This window comes from Lissotriton helveticus, chromosome 2_1 (assembly GCF_964261635.1).
Source record: "Lissotriton helveticus chromosome 2_1, aLisHel1.1, whole genome shotgun sequence".
NCBI classification, from domain to species: Eukaryota; Metazoa; Chordata; class Amphibia; order Caudata; family Salamandridae; genus Lissotriton; species Lissotriton helveticus.
Window position 1 is genome coordinate 516,151,025 of NC_136059.1, and position 20,646 is coordinate 516,171,670.

General features: G+C 47.1%; 1 protein-coding gene across 1 annotated transcript in view; it reads left to right on the plus strand.

Annotated features, from left to right (window-relative positions):
* The window catches only part of PPWD1 (peptidylprolyl isomerase domain and WD repeat containing 1), a 387,705-nt gene that overhangs the window by 316,473 nt on the left and 50,586 nt on the right, over positions 1–20,646 (plus strand). The window contains exon 9 of the mRNA XM_078675153.1: positions 19,113–19,194. Within this exon, the coding sequence (XP_078531279.1) occupies positions 19,113–19,194 (82 nt within the window). The remainder of the gene's footprint in view (positions 1–19,112; positions 19,195–20,646) is intronic.

Sequence of the window (20,646 nt, forward strand, 5' to 3'; positions counted from 1 at the left end):
AACATTTCTAGCTATCCGGGTTCGACTGTGATAGCTCTTCTAAGATTGTGGAGCCTCGTTTCCCGATTGACCAACAAAAGCCTTTTTTGATTTCCGAGGCTGCCATGGTGTCGATACAGGCACCAGCTAAGGCCTAGGAAGTACCTACGAGGTACCTACTGAAGTACACGAAGACATTAGGTGCTGTTGCTGCTGCAAAATTTGATCCCTATTTCTCCCCTTCCTCCTCCTCTTCCTTCTCTTCCTCTTTCTTCTGCCGCCTTAAGGCCTGTCCGAAACGAAGACACAACAGCCAGAAACAATGGCTGGGGCGCAACAAGGAGGCTGATATGGCTGGTATGGCCGGTGCGGAGGGGTCCATTCATGGATCCTCACTGAGCGAGCAGAGCATATTCCACATCCAGGACGAGATTGGCACTATTAGCTCTCAGGGGGCAGTAAATGCACTGGATGACCCTGAGGTTCAAAGTAAGGTAACCCCTACAAGGCGGGTCGAGACAAGGGGCTCTAAAAACAAAGAAGAAAGAGGCAAAAACTCGGAGAGGGACAGGGAAAAAAAGGGACAGAAAGACAAAGAAAAGGAAAAAGCGAAGGAAAAAAGCAAAGACAAAGATAAAGACAAGGATTTTGATATTGAAACTGGTCCTGAAATAGGTCTTGAGAACCAACAGACGCTGGCCAAAATGGAACTACAGGCAAAAAAAGTAAAACGATTACAGGCGATTAAAAACCTAAAATTAGCTGCTAAGACCAGTGGTCTATCAAATGAAACTCAACCCCGGATTTTAACCATCTTTAGCCCAGTTTCTAAAGAGCTAGTCGATCAGAGGATGCCAATGGATAACAATGATCCAAGCGACATATCGAAACTACCGAACAATCGGAGCAAGCGCCAGTTATCCGCTAACGAGAAAATCAAGAGTGGAACTGTGAACAGTTCGAATAGCATTACGACTATTGGACCTACAGAAATCCCTGAATCTACAGGAAACCAAGCAGCTATACAAGGGAAGAATATATACAGATAGCCGATCAAAATGCCCTATCTATTTTATTACCTATAAACTTGATTAACCCAGAGCTCGAGAACACAGCCCAATCACGAGACCCTGACTCTGATCCAAACCCGAATAGGACCAGTCAGCAACCAGACCGGCTCGGGCTAGAATCCGAATCAGAGTCTGAGTCCGAAATCTATGAAACTGGGATGTCTACCTCGAGCGAACCACAGAAACTGCGATACGAACAGATCAATACCGACTCCCCTGAACCATCAGATTCCAACTCCAACTCTAGAAAAACAAACAACTCTCCTAAAGACAATAGTTTAAAGAAAAAACAAGATAAAAAGAAAAGATGACAAAGGAGACAAATCAAATTAATAGATGAAGATACCACCGACCAAGGAAGCAATGCAGATTTGACTGATCAGATGGATCATAGACTTCGGAACTTATCCTCTCATGCTACAACCATATCTGACTCAAAGAATGAGCACAAACAAATGGGCGATAGAGGAGGGGAAGTTAAACCATCCCTGGGGGATGTTTTTAATTCAATAAGGAAGTTTCAGGAGAATGTAAAAATAGACCACCAGAAACTACAAGGGGCAATCTACAAAGTAGGCCAAACTTGTTTGGAAATTTCTGACAGAATGGCCTCGGTCGAGCTACGAACAGAGAATTTGGAAAACTAAGTCTCGGCTCTCCAGAAACAAGGACAAGAACAGGAAGGGATTATTCGAGACCTAATGATGAAAGTAGAGGATCAGGAAAACCGGGCTCGGCGCAATAATCTTCGCATACTGGGAATCCCCGAAGGAGTGGAGGGGAATGACCCAAGGAACTATGATATCTTTGCTCAAAGACTCATTCCCCGAATTAGCAACCTGGGATTGGGATAAAGAGGTCCAGCGTGCCCATCGCTTTCCGTTTACTCTTATTAAACGATCGCAGGGATCGAAGAAATACCCTAGAGCAATGTTGGTGAACTTTGGTAACTTTCTCTTACGGGAACACATTTTTGACCTGGCACGACCAACCCGTAAGAGAGAATACAAGGGGTATGCATTTTTCAGTAGACCCGATTTTGCCCACGCGACTGTTGAAAGAAGATGGAGGCTGCGGCAACTCTTCACACCGTTTGAACAGATAAGCGCCACGGTTTTTCTACAAAATCCAGCTAGATTAAAGGTTATCTACAATGGCATCACCAGAAGCTTCACCAGCAAAATACAAGCACAACTATATCTAGATGAGATCACTGAACATAGCAAAGACAAAGATAAACTCGGAAAAAGGGCAAAAAAAAACCACAATAAATAAACTTTAACTCTAGGTCAAGCAAAACCATGTTAAAGGTGAAGGGATGAGACAGAGTCACCATGAGAAGGGGAGAGGAGAGGGGGGGGGGGTAGCATGGAAAGATCTAAAGGCTAAGAGCAGGGAGTATAGTTATATATACTTCCGAATATGAAAGAACTGCCTACTTTCCCGAAAGCTAAAGGGGCAGGACACGGAGATGCCAGCCGCCTGTGGACCACAGCGATGCCTACAACCTGGGCCCACGGGAACCAGGTAGCCTCATCAGATGGTGGGGGGGAAGGGGAGTGCTAGTAGTTGTGGGGTTTTAGGGGTAGGGGGAAGGGGCGACGATACAGGCAAAAGTATAGGTCAGAATATATGACTTGGTACACAAGCAAGATAAGAAACGGGCTCATTTTAGGCCCAATAAAAACATAGACATAGAGATACAAAAGAAAATCTACACTTACGAATGGCTAAACTAAAAATACTAACTATTAACATATGTGGGCTCAATGACGTTAAAAAGAGGCAAAGACTAGCAATTAGGTTGCAGTCAATTGGAGCCGAAATTGTATGTCTTCAGGAGACACACGTCGACGGGTCTCAAAGGCATCTCCTTAACAACCTGGGGTATAGAGTTATTGTTGCCACTACACAGCCAAAAAAAACTTGTGGGGTAGCTATCCTGGCACGGGGTGGGGATCTTCGTTTTACAAGATCAGCATCAGACCCATGTGGCAGATGGTTAGTGCCAATATGATAGTGGGAAAAAATTTACGATTTGCTCAATCTACGGGTGTGTCACAGACGATCCCGAACTATTGTTGTTTTTATCTAACGAATTAGCACATTGGTCGACTCCCATGATTATGTGTGGTGATATCAATATTAATCTTCCATCAATATGGCTTTCAGGACACACCTTTAAATATCAAGGCAGGAAACCAAATACATATAAGGCCTTGGAAGCACTTTGTTGTCATCATGGGCTAGTAGATTGTTGGGAGATGAAACAACCATACAACCATGGTTATACTTTTTTCTCCCACCCACATCAAAAACTTGCCAGATTGGACTATTATTTTATGTCAAATACTATTCTTTCCAAATCAAATGCACTATAGACCGGCTTCCCAGGGTCTTTTCCGACCATAACCCTTTAATTATTAGTTTTGATACTGATACAATCAAATCCGATCGCAGTAATTGGCCTTTTGAAAGAGCGCTATTACTTAACGAAAAATACTGTAAACATATGGAACATTGGATTCCCGAGTTCCTAACGTTTAATTTGGGTAGTGCCCCGTTGGAGGTGGTTTGGGACTCACTAAAAGCAGGGATAAGGGGGGAAACTCTCCCATTTTCAATCCAAAATAATAAAGAGGCAAAACAAAATTTGAAAAATTTCAAGGACAATCTGGCCAGAAAGGAGGAGGATCTAGTCAGATTAGTACAAGGTGGAAACAATTTAGAAGGGGCTGTTAGGGAAGTAACCATAGCTAAAAACCTCATATCTGAAATATTCACTACTAAAGCAATCAATAAGGCCACTATGAACAAAGAGAAAATCTACGAATGGAGCGAACAGGTGGGTCATCAATTGGCAATTAGTACAAGACAACAAAACTCCAAAACTATTATTAAAGCAATTAGAGACCCTATCCACGTTTTAACCTACGACCCAAAAGAGATTAGAGATGCCTTTAAGAGATACTACTCGGAGCTCTATACTGATACTAGCAATAGTCAGATCAAAATTGATGAATATTTAGGCCTAGTTACAAGGCCCCGCCTATCCCTAACTGATCAAGAAATTCTCGTCGAAACTCCCGATTGGGTGGAAATATTACTCTCTATACGTAGCCTCCCTTCTGGTAAAGCAACAGGCTTAGATGGAATTCCTGTGGAATTCTATGCAAGATTTAGTAGTGTTTTGAAAGACATTTTAACCAAGTTATTTATTCACTCCGGAATCTTGGTCACGGGCCAAAATTATTGTTTTTCCTAAAAAGAACAAAGATCCAACTGAATTAGATGCATATCGTCCGATCACTCTAACAACGATTCAAAAATGTATTAAAAAATGCTGGCAAGTAGATTGGCTCCCATAATCCATAAAATTATATCTGTACGGCAACATGGATTTGTCCCAGGGAGATCTACCACTGATCATGTCCAGAGGGTGATCACTCTCTTTGACATGGCCGAGGTAGCAGGAGACCCTACGGGCCTAATATTACTTGATGCTGAAAAAGCATTTGATAGGGTCTCCTGGCAGTTTCTATGGTCGGCCATGTCAAGGAGTGGGATAGGGGACCAATTCATTAAAGCCGTTCAGAAAATGTATGTCTCTCCTGAAGCCGTGGTAATGGTCAATGGGGACATCTCAGATACTGTCAACGTGACAAGGGGTACAAGGCAGGGATGCCCCTGCTCTCCCCTACTTTTCGCCATATACATCGATCCATTTACTGCGAGGCTAGAAACAAACCAAATTATACAACCTATGAAGACCCCTAATGGTGATACTAATACCTTAGCTTTCGCAGATGATTTTGCGATTGTTACAGCCGATCCAATTATAACAGTTAAGGTAATGGAAGAAGAAGCGAAAAAGTTCGGTGAGATTTCCGGTTATAAATTGAACCAAACAAAAACCCAGATAATAATTAATAACAAAATAAACTCTTCTGATGAAAGGGTTGTGGACAATGCATTATATCTCGGTGTAAATATTACCTCCGAATTAAACAACTTAGTGAACCTGAACCCCTATTGAATCAAACAAAAAAAGTCTAACTAGACTACATAATCTACACCTAACAATCATCGGAAGGTGTAACCTTATCAAAATGGTATTCTTCCCCAAATTTTTGTACTTTTTTCGTACAATATGTCTAAACTTTGACACATCACTATTCAAGGAAATAGATAACATCTTTTCGAGCTTTATCTGGGGATATGCAAGAACACGCAGAGCCCACAGATTTATTACACATACAAGGGAAAGAGGCGGTCTAGCGCTGCCTAACTTTAAAATATATTGGTGGGCTACAATGATTAAATACAGTCGTCTACTTTTAACTGCCGGGCAAGATCTTAATCAAATCCGATCAGTTCCAACCCCACAAGAACTTATTCTTGGTAATGAGGCAAATAACCACTTATGGAAATTAACGTACAATTGCCATTTAAAAAAAGTGCGCTTCAAAACACTTAAAGGTATCTACATCATGTGGAACCAGGTTCGAAAACGTTTGGGGATTGGTAGGTTTTCCTACTATACTACTATAGAGAACACTACTAATCTTCCTGAAATTTTTAGGGATTCATGTATGAGGCGATGGGTCAGATCTGTAATTTCACAATTCGGCTCGCTGTATGATTCTATGGGTTTTTGCTCATTTGAATCCTTAAAAACTAAATGTGGGCTGGATACCCGTGGCTTTTTTAAATACTTGCAAGTCAGGGATTTCATCTTAAAGAAGGGGGGTGGCAGTGGGTGCTTTAAGAAAACCCCAGCAATTGAAACCCTGGTTAGAACAGATAGGGTCAAAATTGGAGAGATTTACAAAGATTTATCTGCAGCACTACCAGATGATGTAGATAAACATACATGTAAATGGCATAACGAAATAGGTATCTCAGAGGTGCAAGCTCATAAAGCTTTGGAACTGTCAAGTTCTATATTAATGTCCACCAAATTACAAGCCCAATTTTACAAAACTTTTTTCCAACTCTATTACACTCCTAGAAGGCTATCTAAATGGAGTGTGGGCAAAGGTACACTCTGCCCTAGATGTATGATGCCCTAGGCCGATCTGACACATATGCTGGCCACATGCCTCACCTTAGATTCTATCAAACAAGAAATCTCTTAATTTCTATCTGGAATCTTAGAGACCACTATAGAGATAACCACAGCAGAAATAATCGTAGGGGGGGATAATGCTATTAGACCTAATGCCATACAGTGACTTATATTTATTTCGATGGCTGTACTAAGAATTTGCCTGACATCCGCTTGGTTGGATCAATATCCACCTTCTTTTCAACAATGGCGGACACGCTTTCTAGCTACATACAACCTTGAAATAGCTATATATAATCGGAAGGGCTGGAAGAAGAAAAAAAAGGGCTAGAAATTTGGTACCTGGTCAGACTATGGGCTGGGAGACCGGATTAGCAACGATATTACGAATAGTAATGAAATGAAATAAGTTGTTGTAATGATATGTAATTACCAACTTGCCCCACGCGGTCCCTGCTGGTGACGGGACGTGGACTGGGGGACCGTCTAGGCGCGTCGGCCATTTCAGGAGGTACGACTGGCACTTGTGAGCGGAGCCGGGAGGCCGAGGTGAATGGGCGCCACGCATTGAACACAGCGGTAGGGCTGCGACCTTCCCGCCTGCCGAGATGCCAATCTCCTGGCTGACGTGGCGACATGGAGAGAGGTGATGATACATAGCGCTACGACCCCGTCTGCACCTGATGCCCATCGCGGGGCAGATTCTAAATGAGATGGCAGCAGCTGTGCCAGGACGCTGAGACATCTCACCCCCCCTGGACCCCTCGTGACGGACAGACCTACGGAGAGTGGCGGCTGCTGACACCTGCTGCCCCCGGAGTGGTTTTGAGCCGTGAAAGCTGCGGAGGGCGCAGCGCGCCAGTTACGGGCCAACAGTGGTGGGACGGTGCCGAGAACATAAGAAGAGACACTGCGACACGGATGCCCGTGCCTGCATATTCTCATCTTCCCACCGTTTCCTGGACACACGCAGCAGCCGAGACCTGGTTACCCTAAACCCTCCGGGGCCCGCGCGGTGTAGGCTGTCACACCCTGCCTACCCGGAGCTGGGCTGAGACCCTTCCACCTAGGTCATAGCCGGAAGGAACGGTCACCTACGGACACCACAGGCCCCTGAGATCGTGGCCTGCAATTGGCTGAGGCACGCCAACACACGGGCTCGCCGCCCGCACGGAGGACACACAAGGGGTCAACTAACTGCCGCACGACGCCGCGTGTGACAGACACAATACTGCGAGCCACAGACGCTACCGGCATAGAGTGAAGGCCGCCATCTTGTCCCCCAGCCGCACGAACGCACGCTACTGGCTGAGTTGCCTGGCACATGTCCGGAGGGGTGAGAACCCGCACTGGGACTGGAGGGGCCCCGCCGAAGGGAAAATCCGACAAGTCCTCGAAAAAGATGGCTACTGATCCGGTCACTGTGCGGTTGGACAGCGTGTTGGCCGCCATGGAACGAATGGAGCAATCGCTCCAACTGACCAGAACTTCTCTAGAATCCAAAATAGACAGTGTTGCCATAGACCTCACCCACCTACGTGAGGATCACAGGAAGCTGGCTGATAAGACCAAGACGCTAGGGGGAACAGTTGAGGACCTTGGCCCCAAAGTCTCCCAAACGGATAGACAAGTTCAGGATCTACTGACCAGAGTGGAGTTCCTAGAAGACCGCGCTGAGGATGCGGAAGGGAGAGCGAGACGCAATAACATCAGACTCGTCGGGGTCCTGGAGAAATGGGAAGGCAACCGACCGACGCAACGAGTTGAGGACTGGCTGAGAGACCTACTACCGGAAGGCACGCTGTCGCCATATTTCGTGGTAGAGAGAGCGCATCGTGTGCCCACGAGACCTCGCACCACCGGCTCCAACCCGAGACCGCTCCTCTTCAAAGTCCTGAACTACTGGGACAGGGACACTATACTGAGGGAAACAAGACGGCTGGGGGAAATCCGCATTGACAATGCTGCTGTGATGTTTTTCCCGGATTACACCATTCAGGTGCAGCGTCAAAGACACGATTTCTTAGAAGTGAAACGACGACTGCGTGAGGCTGGCCTGAAGTACTCCCTACTCTTTCCTGCAAAACTGAGAGTGGTGGCGCAGGACAAGACCTACTTCTTCAATGCTCCTGTGGAAGTCAGCGACTGGCTGGACAGCGGGACGGAAACAGCTCCCAGGCAAGCACACTATCCTGAGGCGAGACCTCAAGACCGTGGGCCCCGACGCCGCAACAGAAACCGCGGGAACGGCCATCCGGAGGAGGCGACGCGTCACTCCCCACCGACGGACCAAATGATCCAAGAGCAACAAGATGCACTCCGGAGAGTTTCCCAGTTAAGCGCCTCACCGACCTCGGACAACGTTCATACCACCAGCCCACAGCTGATTCCGAGCGATGACGAAGCTATTTATGGGATCCCAGACTCCCAACTCTCTGTGGAGCTGCCAGACGTCACGCCGCAAACGGCTGATATGCCACATTGAAACGCTACATGCATGACCATTGGATGCCACGGGGCGGCGGGGAACGGACCAGAGCCCGGACAATGACTGAGATGCTGCGGCTGGACACCAATGCCGGAGATGTCCCTCGCCGCCCTGGTGACAGAGGGAGTGGCCTTTACGCAGTGAGTACTCTACCTGAGATATGGGCGCTGTGCAGCTGATGAACTGGTGGAACCATACCGCATGGTTCCCCCCACCCGCCCCCCCCTCTCTCCGCCCCATGTCACCTGCTCCTGTCACCCGGACACATACTCCTCCTATGCTAGAGGAGCGCTCATCTGGGTACGGCCGGGCACTCCCTGGGCGGTCATGGACACGCAGATAGATACGGAGGGTCGCTATGCGATGGTACGAGGCAGACTTGATGGCCGCCCTGTGGTGCTTACTTCCCTATACTGCCCGAACACTGACCAGGGTGGATTCCTTGAATCCCTCTCCACGGCACTGGCGCCTTGGCATGGACTCCCATGGATCCTTGGGGGCGACTACAACTGTGTCTTGGATGTGAACTTGGACAGGTCTGCCGCACCCCCGGCCGCTGCTCAGGCACATGTAACCACGAAAGCACTCCTCAATTGGGCCCGACAATGGGACTTACATGACGCATGGAGAACACGCAACCCCACGAGGCGTACATATTCCTACTGGTCGGGCGCACACGCTTTGCACGTACCCTTGGACAGATACATGGTTTCCTCTGACCTCCTCCCATTGATTCAGGACACGCAATATATGGGCCGCACCCACTCCGATCATAATCCACACACACTAGCCATCACTTGGGAAGATCCGCATCCTCCCATACCCACCTGGCGCATGCAACCGGACCTCCTACTAGACGCGACCTTCCGCGACTCCCTACTTACACAGACGGCTCAATACTTTGATCTTAACACTGGCACAGCGTCATCTTCCCAAACTGAGTGGGACGCATTCAAGGTAGTGATTCGGGGACTCTGCCTGGGGACACAGGGGCACATGCGACGCACACTTGAGCGAGACCTGACACAGCTAGAAACTGAATTACTGAATTTTGAACGCGCCACGGGAGATGTGGCGACAGCCCGACTGACTGAAGCCAAGGCGAAACATGGCCGCCTACTAGACCAGTTGCGGCACGTCAATTTCGCGGCGCACTCAGCCCGGGTCCATGGACAGGGTGATAGACCAGGCAAACTATTGGCCTGGCTGATAGCACGAGAGGACCGCTCGACTCCCATAACGGCCATACAGGCAGGAGCCGGCGGATTGCTCTACTCCCAGCGCCAAATTCACGAGGAGTTCACGGGTCACTATACGGGACTTTATCACTCCCGCTTACGCGTCCCGTTAGATGCCATTGCTGCCTACCTGTCTGATATACAGCTGCCTGTCCTGACGGCGGCGCAACAGGATGACCTCGGAGCACCATTGGATTCTGAGGAACTTCGCGATACCATCTTTAACCTGTCAAATGGCAAATCTCCGGGGCCGGACGGCTTACCGGCCGAATTCTATAAGGCCGCCTCGGACATCTTGATCCCACACTTGGCAAGGATGTACTCTGCGGCTATAGATGACTTTGCCCTGCCTCCGACACTCAATGAGGCGACCCTTGTATCGCTACTCAAACCAGGCAGGGATGGCACACAGTTGGGATCCTACCGCCCTGTAGCACTCCTTAACACTGATTACAAAATCCTCGCCTCGGCACTGGCTCGACGACTAGCCCCTTTGGTTCCTGCACTGGTGCACCCCGACCAGAACGGGTTCGTACCGGCACGACATACATCCCACAACATCCGTCGCCTGTTCCGCTTGCAGGAATACGCCACGAGACAATGGCCACGAGCTGGGTGTCTGGTGCTGGACCTGGAAAAGGCGTTCGACTCAGTGGAATGGCCCTACCTGAGAGCGGTCATGGAGAAATTCGAGCTGGGGGTCGACTACCAGGCTATGGTCGGGCTATTGTACCGCAGACCCACGGTCCGAGTCCGTACAGGAACGTTGTTATCTGACCCTATTAATGTACGGAGAGGCACCAGGCAGGGCTGTCCTTTGTCTCCTCTACTGTTCTCCCTAGCAATGGAACCCCTGGCTGCGAAACTTCGGTCGCAGGGCATGGACTGGGGTATACCTATGGCGGATGGTCTCCATGTGGTGTCCTTGTATGCCGATGACCTTCTCTTGTACGTTAATGACCTGAGTACTGTCCCGGCGTCCCTACCTGCTATCTTCGACGCCTTTGAGGAAATGTCGGGGTTGAGGGTGAACTGGGCAAAATCAGGGGTCTACTCCTTCAACCCGAATGTTCCGGAATACGACATACGTATAGGGGGTGAGAGAATGCAGTGGTACCCTACCACGTTTAGATACCTTGGGATACACATTTATAGAGACCCTACAGATGTTTTGGAAGGAAACCTGCTGAGAGCAATTGCATCCGTCCGGGCACAGGTTGGGTTCTGGAAGACGCTGCCTCTGAATGTTCCGAGCCGCATCGCCCTAGCGAAAATGGTGGTCCTACCAAGACTGCTGTACTACTTTGCGAATATACCAACTTATGTCGGGTGTTCCGAGATCTCGAGACCCTGTTGCGTGACCTGATCTGGAATAAGGGTCGGCCACGGGTTGCCTTGACTAAACTATACATGCCCACAGCAGAGGGCGGCCTCGCTGTTCCCAACATGGAACTTTACTACTTAGCAGCGCAAATGCAATGGGTGTCGGGCTGGCTCGGTGGTAAGAAACTGGGAGACACAGCCACGGACACCACAGTGTGGTCACTATTACAAATACACGTATTGTTTCATCCATTGACACGGACTCCCCGGCCATCACAGCTGCTGCTTGCGGTAGCGCACAGGTGCTTCCACCGATGTTTACGCCTGACCCGAGAGACGATACCTTACGCGCCGATACTGCCGTTACTGGGTACCCAGACAACGGCAGGGACTCTGACCGCTGCGCAGTTGGGTACCTGGACCACCGCAGAAGTAGAATCGCTGGGAGACCTCTATTCCGACGGCGTTCTCCTATCCTTTGCGGATCTTACAAGGGACACGTCCCTCCCTGCCGGGCAGTTTCTGCTACACGCCTCCCTCATTCACGCGATGACTGCTGCTTGGGGAGACATGTCTGACGAACCACCGACCCACCTCTTCCTGCAATATCTTCATGTTATGAGCAACGGCACACATATAATACATTGGTTAGCGCTTTTCCACACGCACCCGACGACTACACAGCTGAGAGAGAAGTGGGCGACGGACAGGGGGAAGGACTGGACGGACAAGGAGTGGGCTGTAATACTGGCTGGCCCGGTGAACATCCCCCGCAACCCACGCTTCAAAATCATACAGCTTTACATACTACACCGCGCATATCTCACCCCGGACAAGATTAATAGGTATTTTTCGGTCAGACACTGCCTGCGGACGTTGCTCCCAACTGGGCGCGGACCTCCTTCACATGCTCTGGCTCTGTCCTGCCCTCCAACAGTATTGGGAGGGGGTGACCACGATGCTCCGGCATTGCACCAAGGAACAGGTACCAAGCACATGGGAGGCTTGCATACTGGGATTGTATAAGCGTACACGTCTCAACAAAGTACAGACCAGGTACTGGGATCTTGGACTAATCGCGGCCAAGAGACTGCTGACCAAGCGGTGGAAGGCTGCCACACCCCCGCACATCCGACACTGGAGCCTGTCACTGACGAATTGGGCGCGGGCAGAGAGCTCTGTCCTGCGACGTGAGGAGACGGCAGGGCTTAGAAAATTTCCTATTGCACAACACTGGGATGACATCCTACAGTCCTTTCTACAAAAATGCATAGACCAAGGGATCACGTAAAGACCTGTATACTGCACCCCCCTCCGCGCCCAATACTGGAACCGATGAGTCCCACACAATGCACCGTCTGTCTCCCACATGACCACTGTGCTCTATTCACAATACGTCACATATTTGGCTATTTCACGCAGGCGATTGACTAGCCCCCCCAGACGTGCGCCGGCACGCGCAGCGCTGAGACATAGGCCCGAATCCTGTGAGATCGCGCCGGACTGACGCACCGGCAGACCCTACGGACCCCCCCCCCGTACCCTTGACACACGTAGGATCTGACCTCCTCCACCCTCCACCCCCCCCACCCCCCCGGGTTTCCTGCCTGCTCGCTCCATAGGACACGACTGCCACACTAGCTCCACACCCCCTCCTCATGACAATATGGCTCTCTCTGCCCCTATCCACCCCTACCTGCCTTTTATGTATCTTATACTACAGTTTTATAGTTCATTAAGGATCTAGTTCTATTTCCTTTTTAGACCATGCCCATACCGATACGACTCTGCATTTCACACTTTATACAACCTTTGGCCGTCACAACTAGGGCCTGGACGCATTATCTATGTGTCGCGAACAATGGCGGACACTTTCGTCAGGGTGGCCGGACACGGCGACCACGTGCTCCCAACACGCTTGGGCACTGTGCAACCTGGTCACTCATTCAAGTCACACCATACCCGCTTGAAGGCCAAACCCAAGTTGATGCCCTTCCCAATAACGCACGAAAGACATAGTGGCCTTGACCGAAATCGAAACCTTTGATGAGTACCAGCCCATTAACATAAAACTGACCACGCAACCTATATATAGAAAACTGAGTGGACCGCACACTTTTGTCACGCCGAATGCTTACATGAATGCACAATGTCGTGGAATGTTAACGTGCGCTGCCGAACCCCAGGGTTGTCGGCCTTAAAGCTGTGTTCACTTATCATATCTTCTGCAATGCTTCATTCCTAGCAGCTGGCCCGGCTGGGTTGTAGGCTACATGCTGTGTACTATGTGTGTTGGACAATAAAGGTCTTTTGGAGAAAAAAAAAAAAGGAAAAAAAAATGATATGTAATTACCAAAATAGAGAGATCCTCGGATTCTGTTGTGCTTTTTGCTTCTTATTTTTCTTAATTTTCTTATGGGTTTTTTTGGGGGTTTTTTTGTGACAATACCAAGATGATGTATTGTAAGTTTAGCATTTTGCCTGTATCGGGGAGGGGGGGTTCCTAAGGGTGGGGAGGGTGGGTTAATGTAATCACTGTAAAACTCAATAAAAAAAGGTTTTAAAAAAAAAGGAAGACTAAGACTATAAATAACATTTGGACTATAAGAAGTGGAGCTCGAGGCCTCAAAAATTGCCACCTGTCAAGCAGCCTCTGAGGCTGTGCGAGGAGGAGAAGCTCTGCAAGACATCTGCCTGTCACAAGGACTGGTGGTCAAGGCCTGCCAGTCTTCCAGCTCAGTGAGCAGACATCACCCAGGAAATCTAAGATCACCTGCCCCTGGAGCACCAGTGCCTGCATGCTTGCCAAGACCAATGTTCCCTGTGAGAAGGAAGCTATATGACCCAGGTTTGAAAACTATTCCTAAGCTGAAGATTGGCCTGACATGGATACTAGACCTTTTTGAGCTCTAAGAGATGTGGTGTCCTCTCTTAGCAGACATAGTGAAAGCAACAAGCTGTCAAGGGATGGAAGTGAAGTAGGTCTGTCAAGTGCCTTTCAGAATTGCCTGAGGAAAGGGCGACTTGACCCAGTAGTCATGGTGCCACTCTGCACGGAATATTATATGTGAAAAGTTGACAGGTGCCTCCTTCAGAGGGTCACTGCTATGTGGAAACACTGACAAAGAAGAAAAAATCTCATTTGGCAATGTGTGTAGTTCTTGATTCAAGATCTGGACTGCTTTGGTAAAATCAGCAGGGCACCAAACTCCCCCTAACAGCTGGAAGGAGAAAAGAGCCGAGCAACACACAGGTCTAGAGTTAAATATTCCACAACAAAGTTGATCCAGATTGAAACAATGACAGTAGAAGAATTCACCCGTTGTAGAAGGAAAAATCAGGGGGAAAAATAAATAGCAAGAGGGCAAAGAAACCCTGGCGGCCTAGCACTGAACAAACAGAAACATTATACCCATGTCCTGGAACTTCCAGGGTGTCAAGGTCCTTTATTATTTTTATTTCAAATACAAACTCCAACTTTTGGAGTTTGTTTTTGTCAAACAAAAAAGTGTGGTAAGCCTGAAACTTGGCAGCTGCTCAACTAACTTTCATTGCCCTGCAGAGGAGCTGCTGTGATGCTAGCTCATCTGAAGGCACAGAGATCTCTGCTGTGCTGGCAGAGATCTCAACATATGATGAGCAGTTATCCAGCCAGGATGGCGGAAGAGATGGCTTCTGCCACTTTGGCCGGCCTCCATAGTCTAAATCAGGCCCTTAGTTTTAAACATGGACTACTTTGCGGGACCAGAGTTTACACTTTCGATCATTACTGCAACCTGTCCTAGGGGATAATTGTGGCATTGAATAGGGACAGAGCCTGGCATCCTTAGTGTTCGTGGTGCTAGAACAGGAGGCTATATTCTTTGACATCATAAATAAGATCTACAAGCATGCTTCTCTACATTTCGGTGCGATCAATGCAGATGTAGTCCTAAGGGTGTTTTTTCCTCATCATCACGATGATACGTTTGAGCTTCAGTTCAGTCAGTGGAGAAAAGCTGTTGACAGTGCTGCTTTTGATCTTGACACTTGTGCGGGTGTAGTTTGTGGGAGTAAGGGGGCTGGAGCTGTGTATTGGCATACACATGCACACACTTTGAGTCACCAGAGGAAATCTGGGACCTCCTATTTGAAGGATGGTGCCCATAAGTGTTAAATATTTTATTGAGCGTATGTATGTGGCTGATGATGGCTGAAAGCCTGAAACCGGCCCTAGGATGCTTGTTTCTAGTCCAGAGAGGACCTTGCCTTGCCATTCGGGCTGGACTGTTTCCATTTGGCGCAGGTTCAATACTGATTTGCATATGGCTGGGTCCAAACTGGAATGGCATGGTGAGCAAAAAACGATGGATTTGGCCCAGATCTCGGACCTGGGGATCTGGGTTCGAGTCTCGGTAACGACGCCAAAACCTCCTGTGATTCTGGGCAAATCACTTAATCTCCCTGTGCCTAAAAATGAAAGTGTAAAACGTAACTTGTGCTATGTAAAGCGCTCTGATACCTGATTCGGTTCGGGTCTAGTTCGCGCTATATAAAACTCTACAAAAAAAAAAAAAAAGAAGATGATAGTGTAGGCGAGAGTGAGGTCAACTGGGGGATCCTGGCGAATGGACCTCTGTAGAGAGCTGTGAGAAGACAGTTGTGCACCAAATGGGTTGTTGCCCATGTGCAGGTTAAAGTCTGCAACATCGGTATGCAAGAGGAGGGCCGCTGTGAAGTGAACCATGAATGTTGCTGCACCAATCGAGCCATAGCCTGTGTGCGTAGTGTAGTTGGTGACCCTGTATGCTACATGGGGCCATCATGAAGATTGCTGCTGTGCTCATTTGCAGATCGAGGACAGTGACTCCGTATGTCATAGGGGGCCTCTGGGAAAAGGCAAGGAGTGTGGTCTGGTTGAGTCATCGATAGGAGGCGGCTGCTATGGCAACGCATGTAGGCCCAAACCCATGTGAGGACTGCTACCTGCAGAGACGCCCCCAACCCCCTCTCCTCAACCTGTGGAGAGGATCCCAGGAAACCTACCAGCATCGGAGGCGCATAAAGGATTGCCCTCGCTCGCCCCCCCCCCCCCCCCCAACCACCATCACTGCCGTTATGTCCGCAGGACCGCATATGAGAAACTCTAGGACACCCAACCGTTGCTCCTCCGTGGCCACCTGTGACAAACTTAACCGAGACACCTGCCACAACTTCCGCACTCACGAAGGAGGTGTGATCGGAGACTCCTGTCTACTAGGTCATGCTGGTGTAGGTAAGACTGATTCACAGGCCAGACGGCCCCAGGGGAACTTGCGTTCAATATATTGCTTTGGCGCTGGATCCCTTCTGACTTTAATAGGAGTGGGACTCCTGACACTGACTACTAGTGGGGCATAACCTGAATGTCGCCTATAGTTAATTGGGAATAACCACTAGTGAGAGGGGAGCGGGGCTCAAAAGCACACCTGTTAAAACACTAAAGGCATGATCTCAGGGAACTATGTGTATTGTTTGCAAATGCTGTATTTTACTTTGGATTTGTATATAATTACTGCTTTTTTCATAAAAGCGAGTATTACACATCTGGATGACTCCCTGAAACTGTCTGTTCAATGGCTCGCCATCAACCAGCTCAAACTGAATGCCCCCCTTAATATCTCCAATGACTTCGTGGAATGGATTAACTCGATCACAGCACTCAAGTGCACACTGACCATAGTGGAATCTGCCAAATCTCTAGGTATAACCTTGGACAGCAACTTGAATATGCGTGAACACAGCAACTCGATGGCCAAAACATCCAGGTTCCATCTGAGCTACTTGAGAAAACTAAAACCCTTCCTTGAAACTGCCGACCTAAAAACCGCAGTTCAGGTGTTAGTTATCTCCAGAATTGAATACGGCTGCTCTATCCTATCTGGCCTGCCAAAGAATTCCATGGCCCCTCTAAAAGCTTGCCTCAACGCAGCAGCTAGACTCTTATCTGGCTCATTTCACCACGTCTGAAGGCCTTGAACTGGGTTCCTCTTGAGGCCAGAATCCCTCTCAAGCTGGCCTGCATCACACACAAAGCTCTGTACATGAACTCCGCGGCCTACCTCGCCCAGAAAATTGTGGTATCTGGGAAATTCAGAAACTCCCGGTCCAACAGAGACCTTGTGCTCCAGCTACCTCGCTTCCACAGGGAAAAAACATATAACAGAGCGTTTTCTGTGGCTTACCCAAGAATCTGGCACCTGCTACCATCCTCCATCAGAATAAATACCTTCTCTGTCAATCTTCAAAAAGGAAGCTAAAACCTTCCTAATGAGCAAAATTCTCCTATAACTCTCCTTTGTAGCGCATACCGCCTTTTATCATGGCTTTTGTTTCTGTGCATAATCTCCTGTACTGCTTGGCCCTCTCTGTGTACCAATTCTCACCCTTTCAAATGTTCTGCTGGGTCTCTCTGCCTTTTGCTATCATTGTGTCCCCTAGTATACAATTGCTGGTTTTCCCTGTTTATCGCTAACATGTTGCTCGCTGATTTTGTTACTGCGCTGAATATGGGTATATAACTCTGGCTTTTGTCCTATTGTGTTCCATTCCCTTAACCCCATTCCTTGTCTTTTGCCTATGCCTAACCTGTACTTTACATGTTGATCCCTGTAAAGTGCCCTGATACCCTAACGGGTCACGTTTGTGCTCTATAAAACCTTAAATAAATAAGTATATAAATAAAGAAGCAACATTCAAATGTAAACATTTCAAAATGTTTTATAAATGTGAAGGAATTTGAAGTTGGAGACTGAAAATTCAGTTAGTATCCTCATATTGAATCGTGGAAAGAGTGCAAGTGCATCAAACAGAATATAATACGGACTAAAAGTGGCTTAAATTGAATTTAGAAAAGCTCCAACCTTCCCATTAAAAATCGGATAATTTAAAAATAAAAATTTGATTGGGAATTACATGAAATATTTTGTAATTTATGTATTGGTTTGAATGCTTGTTTCCATATTTTTTGTGTATTGCTTTACATTTCAAATCATCAAAAATGTTTATGCTGAGATCCCCGGCTTCCACTAATGACTCATTGGGGTCCTTGGGTTCCAAAAATGATTCAGTGGGGGTCCCCACATTCCAGTAATGTTTAAGTGGGGGTTCACAGAAGTCAAGTTTGAGAATCACTGCTTTAGAAAGTGCTGATCTGCATTGTGCATGCTTGCTCTTTACCGTCTCTGATTTATTTCAACCTTTCATGGGATTGTGGGGAATTATAACTTTTTAAAGACCTCAGTAAAGATTCCTACAATGAAGAACTAAGATGACAAGTAAGTAATGCTTCTCTTTGTCCATAAATTGCTTTGTGATTCAGGTCAGAAACATTTCATTTCTTTTATATTCAGATTTGCAGCACATTTATTCTTCATTCTATAGCGCAACAAGCATAATATAAAATATATGGGCAAAAAAGAAGCTCATGCTAACATTTTGGCTTGACTGTCATGCATCCATCAAGTAAAGCAACTCCCAACTTGAAGAACGACTGCTGTGATAGGTAGAAGAGAGGCAACTATGACACACACTTCTTCCTGTTCTCTGTATTCCAGACTGATCTTGCTGTTTCTCCTGGTTTGTCAAAAATGTACTTGCAGTCTGTGTAATGTTATTTACAATGTTCAAAACTTTGAACAGGCACACACTTTGATTATTGGTTTTATGCTGTATTTAACTTCCTAACACGTATAATGCAGTTTTTCCAGAGCTTTATCTTGAGCTCCTCAATTATTTGACCCACCCATTATGAAGCTGAATTTACCTATATCATGTCTTTGCACAGTTGACTGAGGCACTCATTGCATCTTTAAGTAAACTGGGTGAATATAAACAGCGATGTAAGAGAGAAGGTAGAAGATTTATATGAGAATTTGTAAGACTAACTTTGATCTGTGCCATAACATTACATTTGTCTCCATATATAGGTGCCCAAAAACAGTAGAAAACTTCTGTGTCCACAGTCGAAATGGGTATTACAACGGCCACACGTTTCATCGCATCATAAAGGTATACTACAATTTTTTCTATTTGTAGCAAGTATGAACTTGTATTTGTGACTGAATGGTAATGATTTTGACATGTAGGGTGAAACACAAAAGCAATCTATAAAGCATTCTTTTAATTGGATTGTTGAAGTGTGCTTGAAAGTTTCACACAGTTGGAGGTTCGATTTGTAACTACTTCTTTCCTGGCCTGAATAAGGAACTCTGTAGTAGTGATTGTAATCTGACAAGATAACATAAGTAGATACTATAATAAATACACAAATCCTGAGGTAGATTCATTTATCAGGCCGACAAAATGTTTACATAGTTTTCCCAAAAATTCTTGAAATTGTTTAGAAGTCTATTGACATCGGGCGCGGAATTGATAGGTTGAGTGATGAGTTCAAGCATTAGGTTGTCTATGGAGAAGTCTCTGTAGAATACCTTTGGGTCTTCTCTTTTGTTTTGACCTTGGTTTTTTGGTAGGATGCTGAACAGGGGTTAGGGATGCTAAAGTTAGTTGTTCGAGACTAGGGGTATGGGTGGTCTGCATTGGATGTCTGATCATGTTGACATGGTCAAGAAAATATATCACTTAGGATTATGTTGGTTGTGTTGCATGCTTTACCACTTTGATTGTTATGATGGGGTTGAAGAGGGGGGTGCTTTCTTTTTTTGAGCTTGTCGAGCCTGGGAGATTGATGTCACCCAAAAAAGTGACGTGGGCTTGTCAGATGGAAGAGGTGATAAGGAGATCTGAGACTTCCTTCTGGAAAAGGCCATGACATGGCTGCATGAACAAAAATTACGGAACAGACGGTTCAGCACAACCATAACATAAATATAATGAGTATGAGTCCGGTGCAGCACACTTCCCGTGCCCGTCGCCACAAGGCACAAAAAAGGTCAACAGGTTTCTTCAGATGGTGGAAGGTGCACTCATTCAAATTTAAGCAAAAAGTCTTCTTTAGTCCAAAATATTTAATTCTTTATTGTAGCAATTATGCCAAACAAGTTGCACAGCCAACGCGTTTCGTTCCTGGGCGGAACTTCGTCAGGGCAATTCAAATTTAAAGAAAGGTGTCTCAAAGAGTATATGAACCAGCAAGGGTAAAAGTGTAGACAGTCATACGCGTCCCGGATCCCGGTGCAAGGAAAGGTCGTCCCACGGTGTCCCACAAACGATAAGGATAAACTGGTACGAGGATAATCTTAGAGCTCAAGTCTGTGGATACATGCAATAAGGATAGAAAAGTATAAATGGCACTTCAATTCAGCAACCACTACACATGATGTACTCTCGAAATTTGACGGCAGCTCCCGGCATAGTAACAGGGAGAGGACGAACCTAAGGGCTGCAGCACTTATTGTGCCACCCTTAGAGGTCATATACCTTCACACTCACACACTGCCTGTGCAGGCTGTGTGTTTTGGTGCAGAACAAAGTGAACAGTCCACATGGTACACATCCCTG